This window comes from Bacillus rossius, chromosome 13, assembly GCF_032445375.1.
Source record: "Bacillus rossius redtenbacheri isolate Brsri chromosome 13, Brsri_v3, whole genome shotgun sequence".
Classification (NCBI taxonomy): Eukaryota; Metazoa; Arthropoda; class Insecta; order Phasmatodea; family Bacillidae; genus Bacillus; species Bacillus rossius.
Window position 1 is genome coordinate 12,613,318 of NC_086340.1, and position 18,139 is coordinate 12,631,456.

Here is an 18,139-nt window from a genome sequence, read left to right on the forward strand (position 1 = left end):
TTCGAGTCATGGAGTCTCCCCCCTCCCCTTTCTAACCTTTTCCCTTCATCGCCTGCTACACCACACCGTCAAAAGTTCAACGCAAACTTAACTGAATTATCCACGTGAAAATTGCAGATTTAAATAGGTATTAAAGTATTAATGATGGGTTTCGGATTCCGTTCCGTGCATTTGTGCTTTTTTTTTTGTTGTTGTCACAGTTACTTAATTAGTAGGGACATGCATATTTCGCGAAAAGATTCCGCGACTAGCTGAAAGTTAAAACACTGTAGCATCGTTTTGAGTTTCGTGGTTGGGTGAGTTTATTTCAGTTTCCACGTCGATTGTTACAACACCAATAATAGTCGTTGAGTGCGGAAGCAAATACGTTCCGAGTGGCTCGGTGAAATAAGGCAACGACTTCTTTCGCAGACAACCGCCAATCACAAGGATGAAACCTCTGGTGTGGGTATACATTGTTGCAGTCTTACAGTCGTTCTTAGTTACAGCAATTAGTAAAAACTGCTCCCTGTTGCCGAGAAATGCCTCTCCTTGTGAAGTCCGTGCCGCGTGGTCCAAGTGCTGATATCGACACTAATGAGCGAAACTAAATGGGAGGAAGATATTTTTTGTGACATTCAGACACATTCTGGGAATGGAAGTCGAATTGTTTTTTCCATGGTTTATATATATATATATATATATATATATATATATGTATGTGTGTGTGTTGGTGTGTGTGTGTTGGTGTGTGTGTGTGTGTTGGTGTGTGTGTGTGTGTGTGTGTGTGCGCGCTTGACTGTAACGTCAACTGAAATATTAAATTACGGGCCGATTTTCGTACTAAATACTCAGCATTATCTCTGAATGTCTTAAAGTAGCCACTGCATTCGCTGTCAAAAAACATTGTCCCTAGGTTTTTTCATGTGTTGGTGACAGCGACGTATTTATAAGTTATTTGATAGCAGTTTATCCGTGTCGTGATCTTTGGTAAGATTTCACTCGTCGACAATACAGCCGGAATCTCTCTCCAGATTAATCTAAATTATTTGATTTATGACATTTTAAATGTGAAAACGCATCTTCTTGTGGCATACAGAGATTTAAATTACATTTTATGTAAACGAAATCACAGATCACCAACATTAAAATAAAAATAAAATGTTAAATTTTACAATATTTCACCAATATAGAAGGATAAATATGAGGGTAAATACGTCTTCAGAGTAAAAAAGACTAGGAAATGAGAAATTGATGGCTGCAAATGGGCAATGTGCTATTTACAAGGAGATGGAAAGATTGTAACTGGAACGAAAAACATGACTTAAACAAAAGACTGACGAATTACCGGCGATGCACAGATAACGAGCCTGGTTAACATTTCCAACTATCTGCACATCGGCACAAACAGCAAAGCATAGATATGGCCGATAACGAACTGGGAAGCGTGTGGAAAGAACTGGAAGGAGACCGAAACGATAAGAATCTGTAATAGATAGATTAACATTAATCTGTTGGACTCTTTAAATTATAAAAATAATTGTGGGCATTCTCGACAGCATTGTGAAAAAAACGAATGTTTGCAAGAACCAAATGGTAAATGTTAACAACATTCATATATGTAGGATTTTTTTGGTACCAGTTAGTCATCGTTTAACACGTACGATATGGTGATACAGAACTGTGTAATGTGGTCCTTACATTAAAACGAGATTCTGGTCATAGTGTAATGTCAATTTTGTTTTCTCAACAAGTCATTTGGCATTGCTAAACACTATGATGCTTCCAGCAGTCCGCCTATACCTACCCGGGCACACACACGGTGCGCAGAGCTTCAGGAAAAACAACGCGATTACAAAACTAATCAAGATATTCGAGTGGGGTCTGCTTACGAAAAACATTTAAGAGTTCGCCGAGGGCCGAAAAGTTTTTTTGATTTTGGATTGACTTTGAATTCTACCCTGAGGCCAGACGAATTCGAGAAATTTCCGGGTCTCTAACAATAAGAATAAATATGTTATACTTAGGGAATATTAAAATAATTTAAGACAATACAAAAGTAAACCAACGATAAAGCAAATTATAAGTCAGCCGGTGGATGTATGGCAGCAGAGGTTTTGTAGACGGCGAAGACAAAGAATAACATAATGATAATTTAGGAAAACACAGAAGCCAATAAAATGTATTTATGATGACCCTGAAAAAAACAAAATATCTTAAGAAAGGATATAGGAGCAAATGAAAAAATAAAATAAAATAATATACGATATAAGCAGGAAGCATACTCCTAGTACACCCTCAACAGGGCTTAATACATAGGATTAGATATAAGATAAATGCCTATTAGTAGAGACCAGAAAATTCGTGATTCACTTCGTGATAGGCCAACTTCCAAACAAGCATACCTTCGTACTGCTTCTGCGTATGTCCCCACATTTTATATGTAGAACTGTGATGCCAATGGGTAGAGACCTGCAAAATTTGCGGTTTCGATGGCCTTCAGGATAGACTGCACATACCCCTGTACACTCGGGCAAATAACGCAAGTTCATTGGCTGCCGACTTATAAGTCGTCTCAACTGGTTTGTCTGTGATTCGATCCTTCTTTGGTTGAGGGTTTATAACTGATTGAGATTCGTCCAGATGAACAGTAAGCCAATAGCAAAATTATCTAAGAGGTATATGTGTTTGAATTCTAGCCTATCACCGAATGAATCCGCGAATTTTGCATGTCTCTACCAATGGGGAACCCTTGAACCAAGAAAGTGCCGAATCACGGACAACCTGTTTGAGACTTTTCGCTAGACGTGCAGTCAAACGAAGATAACGACGTTTTGCCGAGAACGTGAAGGACTCTGGAGTACATCCCAAGAGGTCAACGAACTCGCGAATTTTCCCGGTCTTTGCCTATACTGAAATAATCACGTAAATTTCCAAATATTTGTCAATTTGTACAATTACGTGAAAAAAACTGTATCGCGACAAAAAAAAAATAATATTGCAGCAATACCTGGGTCGGATTCTTTCCCGGGCATTTATGTTTTATGCTTTCCCAGTACCTATACATTAGCTAAATTTATTTGTAAGCCGTTCCCTGAATATCATTCCAGTATTAACTGCGCGCATTATTAAACATAATAAAACAAAATTAATTACGATGGCTGAATAAAACGATTATCTTTTCCGTGGTCTGTAAATTTTATGTTTTTTATAAATCATCAATAAAAAATTAAATTTTTTTTACTCCGTATTACATTACATGTATGCTTAAATAACTATAGTAATGTGTTTTACAAATTAACAATATTTTTTTTTTCCTTGTGGTATTACAAACTATGTCGTGGAAACTGGTTTCCAAAGGAATACGTCACACGGACTGTCGCCGAAATGTGGCGAGAATCTCGCATGCGCCTGACTTGTAAGCGGGAGTTGAGACGAGCCCTTGATGTACATATTTAGAGGAGCGAGATTACGTTTTTTTTTTTTTGGCGTCTAATAAATCGATGAACGCCGGCTGCACGCACGAAAAAGTGTCCCGTTGAACACATTGTCCCGTTACGCTGTGTCCCGTTGCGCTCATTGTACGCTTGCGCCCCATCTATCTCTCTTCCACTCGATTGGAACAACCATCGATTTGACTTTTTCGAGGCACATTAAACTTGAAACACTCCCATTCGTTTCCTACTTTTCATATCATCGTCCTATACTTAACAGAATAACACAGATTGGAAGAAGTTAAATAGCAAACATGTATAAAAGTTATAGTTGAAATAATCTGTTCGTTAAAGTAATAAACATATTTGAGTTAACGAGTGCAAATAAAAGTAAATTTATCCATTAAATTGTAGATTTCAATTCACTCCTTCTTTGTATCCATACAAAATAGTGATAATTCAATAAAAATGATTCAATTTTATTCATAAAAGTATGCAATCTTTTCATCAATGTTTTGTTATGACGTTGTCACGTTAAACTATCGTCCGTAAACCGACTTTACAGACAACCAAATTTTTGGGGAATCAACCGTAGTTTAGGACAGTGTACGGGTCGTTCAACCTCCCCCTTCCCCGCAGGGGGTGACGGAGGGAGAAAGTGGGCACACAGCCTCGGTGACTATCGACGGCGCTCTTTCGCAACCCGCCGCCAGCGAGACACCCGGTACATTGCGTCACCGTCGCTTCTGCGCTGGGACCGTAGAGTATAAGCTTTGAATATATATATATATACTGTATAGAAGTCGCCAGCCCAGGTTAAAATTTCTAATACGGTTTTGAGGTAGTTGGTTAATTCACCGCCGCAATCGCCACCATCTCTAGGGGCATCGACTTGTGGTGGTCCCTAGCGGACAAGTGTCGAACTCTTCAAACTTCCCTTCCCCCCTCTCATTGAACGACCTCGAGCTGCAGTGAATGATGGGTGGGGGGTGCGGGAGAATGACATCGGGCGACAGTGCTGCGCTCTAACGTGTAAATAACAACTAAGACGATACAGGGCGTTACCGCAGCGCACTGCAGCGGTGAAGTTCCCAAACTGCTCATCATACGCTTCTGAAAAACGTAGAGTAAATCCTATCCACTCGCGACTTCTATACAGTATATATATTCAAAGGCATAAGTAAAGGTAGAGGCGCCACTCCCATGGTAACGATCGTTCGCTTAAATTTGTAAACAAAACCCTTGCGATCATATATATGTATATATATACATATGACGCAGCAATCTATTATTGTAGGATTTTTTTTAAAAAAATAGCTATGTTTGAGAAAGTAATTTTTTAAAATTTAAATTTAAAAATAAAATATAATAATCGTTATGTGTATCCAAACTTCAAGATATTTCACAGATAGATTTTGTAAACAAAAACTTAAAAACTATATAAGTAACAATAGAACCACCAATGCTACCAGTTAGTTCGTTTTTCAAGGAGAAAAAAAACATCATCTCTCACACACTTCAGTAACTTCACGCACGCGACGCGATGGAAATATATTTTAAATATATAAATAAGCTCGCCTCACTGACTGAATTTGTAACACTGTGTGAATTCTGTTTTCATGCGCTGACAGTGTAACCTTTCCGCTGCTCTCTGCTAACATTCTCCTCCTAGCATTGCTGGCTGCCTAGTCAATGGCGCAAGGATAACATGCATGGGGGGCAGAGCGTCATGTTTTGACGAAGCCCTCAGTTTCAGCATTTTTTTTTCACTGATGAGCTGCGGGTCGTGGCTTAGTTTGCCGTGTTTGGGCCGCGCATATGTGTTGAATATAATTCAAGTTGTTGGCCTCCACTTTAAAATATCAACATATCAACCACTGCTGTGTCATTACCAGCGCTAATTTTAGGATTAAATTAATCACGAATAGATGTTACGGCACATTATTTGAATTGTAACCTTCAATATATTCTTCACTGAAAACAACTTTTTGTAAAATATTTTCATACCATTTCATATATAAATGAAACAACTTTCATTCTCACAATATTAAAAGAAATTAAATTTTTAATAAGTATTTCATGTATATGAAATTAAATTGTGTGTTACATTCGAAATTTTTTTCAACTAACTAGCAGAAAATATTTAAATTCGAAAAACATTTCACGTCCGCCATTTTGTCCGCACTGACGTCATTGGTTCGTCGAACGTGATTGGTCAGAAATCTTCGCGTCGTTGCCGTCGTTCTGTTGTCCACAATAACCTGTAATTTTCTTCATCGTTGGGTCCGTTTGTGCGACATCAACTTATTTAGGCTTGTTCTATGAGGAACTATGTTTTCATTACTATTTCTTACTAGATGCAGTACCCGGCGTTGCCCGGGCTGAACACAGGGTGACAGCGCTCTATGACAGTGTGGTGGACAGTTGCTGTTTGTATGTACGTGGCTGACCTAAGAAATTTTTTTTTCACCCACGGGCGATCGGTTGATAACGGTTTAGAAGTTGACGCACTGCAGCGCCATCTGGCGGCGAGTTACAAACAACAAAAGACAAATTGGACGGCGCGGAAACACTTCGATGTACCAACTTCCATGGCGATCGGTCAAACAGCGTCGGAGTTCATCGACATCACACGTGCGTGCATACCAACATTCTATATGTATATTTAGGGACACCGGTATTTCGCGAATACATTTCGTGTCAAGGTATGTCATAAAACACTGCAGCTTTTTCTTAGAGTAATGGCGAATCGTGTGTTTGCAGCAGTACCGTATCCACATTCCCATTGGCCCCGTCAAGTGCGGGAAAACACCTCTCGCCGACCACAGCCAATAACTACAAGATAAAAACTACGGTGTTTTGCGATGTACCCAGACACGAAATGTATTCGCGAAATACAGGTGTCCCTATGTATATTTCACGTCCCCATTTTGCTCGCCGTGACGTCATTGTTTTGTCGAACGAACGTGACTCGTCAGAAATCTTCCGCGTCGTTGCTGCCGCGATTTTGAATTATTGATTTTTTTTTCCCAAACAAACAGTGCTAAACTAAAAAGGCAATGTGTCCAAAAAAAAATTTCCCCATCGCATGGCATGAATCATTTAAAGAATGTATGGATTGAATAAATAAATAAATAAATAAATAAATGTCTCCCGTGCGCAGGACGCGGCCGACCTGAGCGAGCAGCCGTCCAACCACGTGGACGAGCCGCTGTCCACGGAGGAGAGCAGCGCCGAGAACCAGAACCAGAACCAGAACCAGAACCAGAACCAGCAAGAGGAGGAGGACCAGCCGTCGCCGTCGCAGTCCACGGACGACCTCCCCGCCGACGAGCACACGCCCGTGCGAGTCCGACTGCCGCTGCAGCTCGACTTCGACGACATCGCCGGGGTGAGTGTGGCACGGACTCGGGACACGACACACAGATGGAGCACTAGCCGCCAAACATGAAGCCGATAGTTCCACTTCCCCACACCCCTTCCGTTTATTTCACCCACATACCAATGGACTAGGATACGACACACAGACGGAGCACTAGCCATCAAACATGAAGCCGCCAATTCCCTTTCCCCACACCCCTTCCGTTTATTTTTACCCACATACCAACGGACTGGGATACGACACACAGACGGAGCACTAGCCGTCAGACGTGAAGCCACCAGTTCCCCTTCCCCCAACCACTTCCATTTTTTTTCACCCACATACCAACCGACTGGGATACGACACACAGATGGAGCGCTAGCCGCCAAACATGAAGCCGATAGTTCCCCTTCCCCACACCCCTTCCGTTTATTTCACCCACATACCAACCGACTGGGATACGACACATAGAGGGAGCGCTAGCCGTCAGACGTGAAGCCACCAGTTCCCCTTCCCCCAACCACTTCCATTTTTTTTCACCCACATACCAACCGACTGGGATACGACACACAGATGGAGCGCTAGCCGCCAAACATGAAGCCGATAGTTCCCCTTCCCCACACCCCTTCCGTTTATTTCACCCACATACCAACCGACTGGGATACGACACACAGAGGGAGCGCTAGCCGTCAGACGTGAAGCCACCAGTTCCCCTTCCCCCAACCACTTCCATTTTTTTTCACCCACATACCAACCGACTGGGATACGACACACAGATGGAGCGCTAGCCGCCAAACATGAAGCCGATAGTTCCCCTTCCCCACACCCCTTCCGTTTATTTCACCCACATACCAATGGACTAGGATACGACACACAGACGGAGCACTAGCCATCAAACATGAAGCTGCCAGTTCCCCTTCCCCACACCCCTTCCGTTTATTTCACCCACATACCAACGGACTGGGATACGACACACAGAGGGAGCGCTAGCCGCCAAACATGAAGCCGATAGTTCCCCTTCCCCACACCCCTTCCGTTTATTTCACCCACATACCAATGGACTAGGATACGACACACAGACGGAGCACTAGCCATCAAACATGAAGCTGCCAGTTCCCCTTCCCCACACCCCTTCCGTTTATTTCACCCACATACCAACCGACTGGGATACGACACACAGATGGAGCGCTAGCCGCCAAACATGAAGCCGATAGTTCCCCTTCCCCACACCCCTTCCGTTTATTTCACCCACATACCAACCGACTGGGATACGACACACAGAGGGAGCGCTAGCCGTCAGACGTGAAGCCACCAGTTCCCCTTCCCCCAACCACTTCCATTTTTTTTCACCCACATACCAACCGACTGGGATACGACACACAGATGGAGCGCTAGCCGCCAAACATGAAGCCGATAGTTCCCCTTCCCCACACCCCTTCCGTTTATTTCACCCACATACCAATGGACTAGGATACGACACACAGACGGAGCACTAGCCATCAAACATGAAGCTGCCATTTCCCCTTCCCCACACCCCTTCCGTTTATTTCACCCACATACCAACCGACTGGGATACGACACACAGATGGAGCGCTAGCCGCCAAACATGAAGCCGATAGTTCCCCTTCCCCACACCCCTTCCGTTTATTTCACCCACATACCAACCGACTGGGATACGACACACAGACGGAGCACTAGCCTTCAAACATGAAGCTGCCAGTTCCCCTTCCCCACACCCCTTCCGTTTATTTCACCCACATACCAACGGACTGGGATACGACACACAGAGGGAGCGCTAGCCGCCAAACATGAAGCCGATAGTTCCCCTTCCCCACACCCCTTCCGTTTATTTCACCCACATACCAATGGACTAGGATACGACACACAGACGGAGCACTAGCCATCAAACATGAAGCTGCCAGTTCCCCTTCCCCACACCCCTTCCGTTTATTTCACCCACATACCAACCGACTGGGATACGACACACAGATGGAGCGCTAGCCGCCAAACATGAAGCCGATAGTTCCCCTTCCCCACACCCCTTCCGTTTATTTCACCCACATACCAACCGACTGGGATACGACACACAGAGGGAGCGCTAGCCGTCAGACGTGAAGCCACCAGTTCCCCTTCCCCCAACCACTTCCATTTTTTTTCACCCACATACCAACCGACTGGGATACGACACACAGATGGAGCGCTAGCCGCCAAACATGAAGCCGATAGTTCCCCTTCCCCACACCCCTTCCGTTTATTTCACCCACATACCAATGGACTAGGATACGACACACAGACGGAGCACTAGCCATCAAACATGAAGCTGCCAGTTCCCCTTCCCCACACCCCTTCCGTTTATTTCACCCACATACCAACCGACTGGGATACGACACACAGATGGAGCGCTAGCCGCCAAACATGAAGCCGATAGTTCCCCTTCCCCACACCCCTTCCGTTTATTTCACCCACATACCAATGGACTAGGATACGACACACAGACGGAGCACTAGCCATCAAACATGAAGCTGCCAGTTCCCCTTCCCCACACCCCTTCCGTTTATTTCACCCACATATAAACCGACTGGGATACGACACACAGACGGAGCACTAGCCATCAAACATGAAGCTGCCAGTTCCCCTTCCCCACACCCCTTCCGTTTATTTCACCCACATACCAACGGACTGGGATACGACACACAGAGGGAGCGCTAGCCGCCAAACATGAAGCCGATAGTTCCCCTTCCCCACACCCCTTCCGTTTATTTCACCCACATACCAATGGACTAGGATACGACACACAGACGGAGCACTAGCCATCAAACATGAAGCTGCCAGTTCCCCTTCCCCACACCCCTTCCGTTTATTTCACCCACATACCAACCGACTGGGATACGACACACAGATGGAGCGCTAGCCGCCAAACATGAAGCCGATAGTTCCCCTTCCCCACACCCCTTCCGTTTATTTCACCCACATACCAACCGACTGGGATACGACACACAGAGGGAGCGCTAGCCGTCAGACGTGAAGCCACCAGTTCCCCTTCCCCCAACCACTTCCATTTTTTTTCACCCACATACCAACCGACTGGGATACGACACACAGATGGAGCGCTAGCCGCCAAACATGAAGCCGATAGTTCCCCTTCCCCACACCCCTTCCGTTTATTTCACCCACATACCAATGGACTAGGATACGACACGCAGACGGAGCACTAGCCATCAAACATGAAGCTGCCAGTTCCCCTTCCCCACACCCCTTCCGTTTATTTCACCCACATACCAACCGACTGGGATACGACACACAGATGGAGCGCTAGCCGCCAAACATGAAGCCGATAGTTCCCCTTCCCCACACCCCTTCCGTTTATTTCACCCACATACCAACCGACTGGGATACGACACACAGATGGAGCGCTAGCCGCCAAACATGAAGCCGATAGTTCCCCTTCCCCACACCCCTTCCGTTTATTTCACCCACATACCAACCGACTGGGATACGACACACAGAGGGAGCGCTAGCCGTCAGACGTGAAGCCACCAGTTCCCCTTCCCCCAACCACTTCCATTTTTTTTCACCCACATACCAACCGACTGGGATACGACACACAGATGGAGCGCTAGCCGCCAAACATGAAGCCGATAGTTCCCCTTCCCCACACCCCTTCCGTTTATTTCACCCACATACCAATGGACTAGGATACGACACACAGACGGAGCACTAGCCATCAAACATGAAGCTGCCAGTTCCCCTTCCCCACACCCCTTCCGTTTATTTCACCCACATACCAACGGACTGGGATACGACACACAGAGGGAGCGCTAGCCGCCAAACATGAAGCCGATAGTTCCCCTTCCCCACACCCCTTCCGTTTATTTCACCCACATACCAACCGACTGGGATACGACACACAGACGGAGCACTAGCCATCAAACATGAAGCCGATAGTTCCCCTTCCCCACACCCCTTCCGTTTATTTCACCCACATACCAACGGACTGGGATACGACACACAGAGGGAGCGCTAGCCGCCAAACATGAAGCCGATAGTTCCCCTTCCCCACACCCCTTCCGTTTATTTCACCCACATACCAATGGACTAGGATACGACACACAGACGGAGCACTAGCCATCAAACATGAAGCTGCCAGTTCCCCTTCCCCACACCCCTTCCGTTTATTTCACCCACATACCAACGGACTGGGATACGACACACAGAGGGAGCGCTAGCCGCCAAACATGAAGCCGATAGTTCCCCTTCCCCACACCCCTTCCGTTTATTTCACCCACATACCAATGGACTAGGATACGACACACAGACGGAGCACTAGCCATCAAACATGAAGCTGCCAGTTCCCCTTCCCCACACCCCTTCCGTTTATTTCACCCACATACCAACCGACTGGGATACGACACACAGATGGAGCGCTAGCCGCCAAACATGAAGCCGATAGTTCCCCTTCCCCACACCCCTTCCGTTTATTTCACCCACATACCAACCGACTGGGATACGACACACAGAGGGAGCGCTAGCCGTCAGACGTGAAGCCACCAGTTCCCCTTCCCCCAACCACTTCCATTTTTTTTCACCCACATACCAACCGACTGGGATACGACACACAGATGGAGCGCTAGCCGCCAAACATGAAGCCGATAGTTCCCCTTCCCCACACCCCTTCCGTTTATTTCACCCACATACCAATGGACTAGGATACGACACACAGACGGAGCACTAGCCATCAAACATGAAGCTGCCAGTTCCCCTTCCCCACACCCCTTCCGTTTATTTCACCCACATACCAACCGACTGGGATACGACACACAGATGGAGCGCTAGCCGCCAAACATGAAGCCGATAGTTCCCCTTCCCCACACCCCTTCCGTTTATTTCACCCACATACCAACCGACTGGGATACGACACACAGAGGGAGCGCTAGCCGTCAGACGTGAAGCCACCAGTTCCCCTTCCCCCAACCACTTCCATTTTTTTTCACCCACATACCAACCGACTGGGATACGACACACAGATGGAGCGCTAGCCGCCAAACATGAAGCCGATAGTTCCCCTTCCCCACACCCCTTCCGTTTATTTCACCCACATACCAATGGACTAGGATACGACACACAGACGGAGCACTAGCCATCAAACATGAAGCTGCCAGTTCCCCTTCCCCACACCCCTTCCGTTTATTTCACCCACATACCAACCGACTGGGATACGACACACAGACGGAGCACTAGCCATCAAACATGAAGCCGATAGTTCCCCTTCCCCACACCCCTTCCGTTTATTTCACCCACATACCAACGGACTGGGATACGACACACAGAGGGAGCGCTAGCCGCCAAACATGAAGCCGATAGTTCCCCTTCCCCACACCCCTTCCGTTTATTTCACCCACATACCAATGGACTAGGATACGACACACAGACGGAGCACTAGCCATCAAACATGAAGCTGCCAGTTCCCCTTCCCCACACCCCTTCCGTTTATTTCACCCACATACCAACGGACTGGGATACGACACACAGAGGGAGCGCTAGCCGCCAAACATGAAGCCGATAGTTCCCCTTCCCCACACCCCTTCCGTTTATTTCACCCACATACCAATGGACTAGGATACGACACACAGACGGAGCACTAGCCATCAAACATGAAGCTGCCAGTTCCCCTTCCCCACACCCCTTCCGTTTATTTCACCCACATACCAACGGACTGGGATACGACACACAGAGGGAGCGCTAGCCGTCAGACGTGAAGCCACCAGTTCCCCTTCCCCCAACCACTTCCATTTTTTTTCACCCACATACCAACCGACTGGGATACGACACACAGACGGAGCACTAGCCGTCAGACGTGAAGCCGCCACTTCCCCTTTGCCACATCCCTTCCATTTTTTTCACCCACATACCAACTGACTCGGACGCGACACACAGACGGAGCACTAGTCGTCAGACGTGAAGCTGCCAGTTCCCCTTCCCCACACCCCTTCAATTTTTTTCACCCACATACCAATGGACTGGGATACGACACACAGACGGAGCACTAGCCATCAGACGTGAAGCCGCCACTTCCCCTTTGCCACATCCCTTCCATTTTTTTCACCCACATACCAACTGACTCGGACGCGACACACAGACGGAGCACTAGTCGTCAGACGTGAAGCTGCCAGTTCCCCTTCCCCACACCTCTTCAATTTTTTTCACCCACATACCAACGGACTGGGATACGACACAGTCGGAGCGCTAGCCGTCAGACGTGAAGCCGTCAATTCCCCTTCCCTACTACACCCCCTCCCCCCTCCGCCATTTTTTTCAACCACTTACTAACATGGCGGAAGTTTGTTTACATTTGTATCAGCTGTTCTAGCCTGCTTTTATTATTATTTTTATTATTAACGGACTGCACTTAGGCTGTCCGGAAGAAAATAAGATAAAAACATTACTGGTTAGTATGTTCATACGTAGGGGCAGGCATTTTTCGCGAAAAGATATGAACACTTATTAGACTGCAACAAAGGTATACCCGCACCTGTGGTTTCTTTCCTTTGTGATTGGTGGCCGTCTAGCTAGAGAAATCGTTGCCTTATTCGACCGAGCCACTCAGGACGCGTTTGCTTCCGCACTGAATCACTGTGATTGGTGTTGTTACAATCGACATGTACCTGGGAGAAACTCGCACCAATCACGAAATACAGACGATGCTATTAGTGTTAACTTTCATCTAGTCTCGAAATCTTTTCGTGTTTAATAAAAAAGGTCCAAAACGGATTTTCATGATAGAAACGTAATATTATGTATGAGTTGGCATGCATCTCTAACCTAACCTCCAAATACAGGTACAGCTGGATAAGTTTGTAAACAAACGGCCGCCATATTGGTACGCTTATTGCAGTTAAAAATTCCCTTCTCGTCCTCGAATCTGTATATTTCCTTAATCTCTGTATGCGCCAATTTTCGTAAGATATATTGTGTATTATCTCTAGAGAGAGAAAAATGCGTAATTCACACATGTTAAAGTAACCATATTCATGTGTTGTGTACAGAGTTGCAATATCTTTCTTTGTGTAATATTGCAAACTATTTCTCGGCAACTGGTTTTTCCAAAGGAATCAATTATTGTAAACGTACAGAAGAGTCAGTAATTCGCCTTTTTGGACGATGTTTCCCCTTCTTCCCTTCTCTTTGGAGTTGTTGCCCCCGCTGTTGACCCACTTTCAGAAGGTAGTCACGTTCCGACGTCACGCTGCCTGAACACTCTTTTCTCATCATCCGGGTAGCCATCTCCTTGTGATGTAACCCACCAGCGGCCTCCCTGGCGCGGCTTGTTGTTTTCTTTCTTGTCTCTCCTTCTTCTTTCCTTGTCGCACGGAGGCCCTGGAACGTACATCCAGCAGAGACTTTCGCCATCGACGCTCCGTGGACTGCAGCCGCGAGCTGTTTCGAAACTTACCCTCCGCTGTTAGGACATCCCACCGCAGTAGACAGTGGTTCGAAACTGCTTTGGTGTGAGGTTTCTCGCTGCCCCCGAGTCCTAGGATAGTGTCTTAGATATTATTAACTAGCTAATGCACGGCATGCGTTGCTATGTCTCCTTCAATTTTTTTGTTGTTATTTGTTTGAAGTAGGTACATATACAAAGTATCTCTCTCTATCTCTCTCTATACATCTGTCCCTATATTAAGCTCAATATTTTTCTCTATATATCTCTTTATCATTCACTATATACATATAACTATATCCATTACTCCATCTCTATATATCTCTTTATCACTCACTATATACATATAACTATATCCATTACTCCATCTCTCTATATCTCTCTGTATGTATCCATGTTTATATCTAGATCTATATATATATATATAGCCCTCCTTCTACATCTCTATATACCTGCACATCTCCATATATCTCTCTATAGGTACCTCTGTACCTATCTACGTTCCTGTGCCTCTCTATATCTCTATTTAGTATCTATATATTTATCTTTACAAAACAGAAGACGAACAAACAAACATTCAATTATATATTTTATACCTATATATAATTTTTTATATTTCTTTTTACCTGTCACAGGTGTGACATGTTTATAAAAACGCGCGCACGTATTCGAATGCGAAGCTGTGTCAGAAAGAATGATTTCAAAGCAATCGGTGAAGCACTTTCGGAGGTTTAAGATTTTTATAACGAACGAACAATTATATTATTATTTATATACATTATCATTACTAAGGCAAAATACTAATTATTACAATAGTTACACAATTAGGCTGCACACTAAGAGCTGACGTACCACCTCCGCCTTCACTGTCCAATTTGTAAGCTTCCCCCCCCCCCCTTGTTTGCAACGGGACGTAGAACTCGGGAAAAGTCGAAATCCGTGGGAGAGGTTTCCACGGGTTCCCGCTCGTTGAAAGCCGCGTTGAAAGCCACCCGGGGGCAGATTTGGCGCAATCAGAAGCCCGAAGTCCTTACAACTCGCTCTGTGCACACGCGCGCTTGTCGAGTCGTTGGGACCGGAGGTGGAGTTGGTGGTGGTGTGGGTGGCTTGTGCAGTGGCGTAGCCAGGATTTGTGTATGGGGGGTGTTGAGAAGCATTCCCCCCCCCCCCCCCAGTGTTAAAGCGGTGGGGGTATGGGGTCCTCCCCCGGGAAAATTTGGATTTTAAGGTGTAAAATAGTGTTATTTTAGCAGGTTTCGGTACTTAAAATTTAAATATTGTAATGGTAAAAATTTTATTAATTTTAATATGAAAAATTTGTTTGAGTGATGAATAAGAAATTAATTAAAGATTTGGTGCTTAAGGGGGGGGGGAGGGTTTGAACCCCTAACCCCCCCCCCCCTGGCTACGCCCATAGGCTTGTGGGACGATCGAGCCAGCACGTTCATTACTCCTCCCTCCCCCCCTCCTCCTTTTTCCCCCCACCCAAATCAAGTTCCCCCTGAACCGACGCGACGTGCGGGAGACACACCTGGAGACCGGAGTTGGGAGGTCCTCCTGTTTGCCCGCCCGCAGATGCTGGTGCAGAAGAACCAGCGGTCGCGCATGAACTGCGTGGTGGAGAAGAAGCGCGCGGAGGAGATAGTGGACCACCAGCCGCGCACCTTGAAGCTGCCCTTCGGCGTGAACCTGACCACCGACCCGCGCTACGAGCACGTGTCGGGCGAGCGCATGGCCATCTCGTGCGAGAGCGGCGACGACCAGGGGTGAGCGGGGGTGTCCGTCCATGACGCGAGACCATTCTTCCCCCCCTTGGTGAGACCTTTGAATATATATACCGTATAGAAGTCGCCAGCCCGGGTTAAAACTTCTAATACGGTTTTGAGGTAGTTGGTTAATTCACCGCACCAATCGCCACCATCTGTAAGGGCATCGACTTGCGGTGGTCCCTAGCGGACAAGTGTCGAGCTCTTCAAAAACCCCTTCCCCCCTCCCGCTGAACGACCTTGAGCTGCAGTGAATGATGGATGGGGGGTTCGGGGAATGACAGCGGGCGACAGTGCTGCGCTCTAACGTGTAAATAACAACTAAGGCGATACAGGGCGTTACGGCAGCGCACTGCAGCGGTGAAGTTCCCAAGCTGCTCATCATACGCTCCTGAAAAACGTAGAGTAAATCCTATCCACTCGCGACTTCTATAGCCTACAGTATATATATTAAAAAGTGAGACGTCGTGAGGTTTGGCTCGACCGCCTCTTCCCTAAATCTCACCCGAGATCTTTCAAAATGCGCATTCTTAGTGTTGTGTTTATTAAAAGCAAAAAAAAAGGTTGTCTGTAAAGTCGATTTACGGACAATAGTTTAACGTGACAACGTCATGACAAAACATTGATGAAATGATTCCATACTTTTATGAATAAAATTGAATCATTTTTATTGAATTATCACTATTTTGTATGGATACAAAGAATGAGTGAAATGATATCTGCAATCTAATTGATAAATTTCCTTTTATTTGAACTCATTAATTCTAATATGTTTATTACTTTAACGAAGAGATTATTTTAACTATAACTTTTATACATGTTTGATATTTAACTTCTTCCAATCTGTGTTATTCTGTTAAGGATGGGACGATGATAGGAAAAGTAGGAAACTAATGGGAGTGTTTCAAGTTTAATGTGCCTCGAAAAAGTCGAATCGATGGTTGTTCCAATCGAGTGGAAGATAGATAGATGCGGCGCGAGCGTACAATGAGCGTAACGGGACACTTTTTCGTGCGTGCAGCCGGCGTTTATCGATTTATTAGACGTTGACACGTCAAAAAATGTTCGCATTACTACTGGGTTCAGATTCTTACCCGGGCATTTATTGTTTGTGTTGTCCCAGTACCTCCAATAGTTAAATTCATTTGCAAACGGTATCCTGAAGGGCTCTCCAGTATGAGCTGCACACATTAATAAGCATGATAAAAAAAATAAAGGCCATTTCTTTTAATATTCTATTATCTTTCCCATGGGTTTAAAAAGATTATGCTTGTATTAAACAATTTCCGTAAGCGTGACTATGTGTATTCAGTAGGTATTGTTTCCAAAAAAAAAGTATATCATACATGCAAAAATAACCAAAGCAAATTGTTATGAAAATGTACGGTAGTTTTCTTGTAGTATTAGAAATTATATTTTTGCAACTGGTTCCCAAATGAATTATTTTTTTGTGAAAGTGCGGATAAAAAAAAAACAATTGTTTTCCGTGTAAGTTAAAGTTTCTAGACTGTAATCTTTGTTTTGGAATTTAGCAGGGTGCACTACACTAGCCACTCGGGACTGGGCTTGACCCATGAGAAGGGGGAGGGGGTGGGTCTCTCGCCTTCCCTCATGACGGTCACAGAGTGAAGGGTGCTGTCATAACTTAGAAACACTCAGCTGAGAAAACATAACTTAGAGACATCTGAGCTATGATAATTCTAAGTTGTGTGTTCCTAAGTTATGCGGTTCAGCGTTGTGTGTTTCTACGTTACGTGATTCTAAGTTATGACAGTTCTAAGTTGTGTGATGCTAAGTTATGATTTTCTATGTTACGGCGTCTTTAAGTTGTGTGTTTCTACGTTACGTGTTTCCAAGTTATGACAGTTCTAAAATGTGTTTCTACGTTACGGTAGTAATCAGTTATGATTTTCTATGTCACGAAGTTTCTAAGTTGTGTGTTTCAGTTTTGTGAGTTTTTAAGTTATAATTGTTCTAACTTATAATAGTTCTGAGTTATGCGGATTTTTTTCTTCGATAATGCTAAGTTATGACTGTTCTAAGTTGTGTGATTCAAAGTTACGTGTGGATCCCACGCAGTGAGAAACACGCGCGCGCATCTATCCCCCCTCTCCCCCCCCCCCTCCCCATAAAGCAACTACCACCAACTCGGGCCCTAACC

The 18,139-nt window shown here is 45.4% G+C and overlaps 1 protein-coding gene across 1 annotated transcript in view; it reads left to right on the forward strand.

Moving 5' to 3' along the window:
• LOC134538252 (putative mediator of RNA polymerase II transcription subunit 26) overlaps nt 1-18,139 on the forward strand; it is a 65,617-nt gene that overhangs the window by 38,021 nt on the left and 9,457 nt on the right. Inside the window, exons 3-4 of the mRNA XM_063379402.1 lie at nt 6,577-6,804; nt 15,788-15,978. Coding sequence (XP_063235472.1) covers nt 6,577-6,804; nt 15,788-15,978 — 419 coding nt within the window. The remainder of the gene's footprint in view (nt 1-6,576; nt 6,805-15,787; nt 15,979-18,139) is intronic.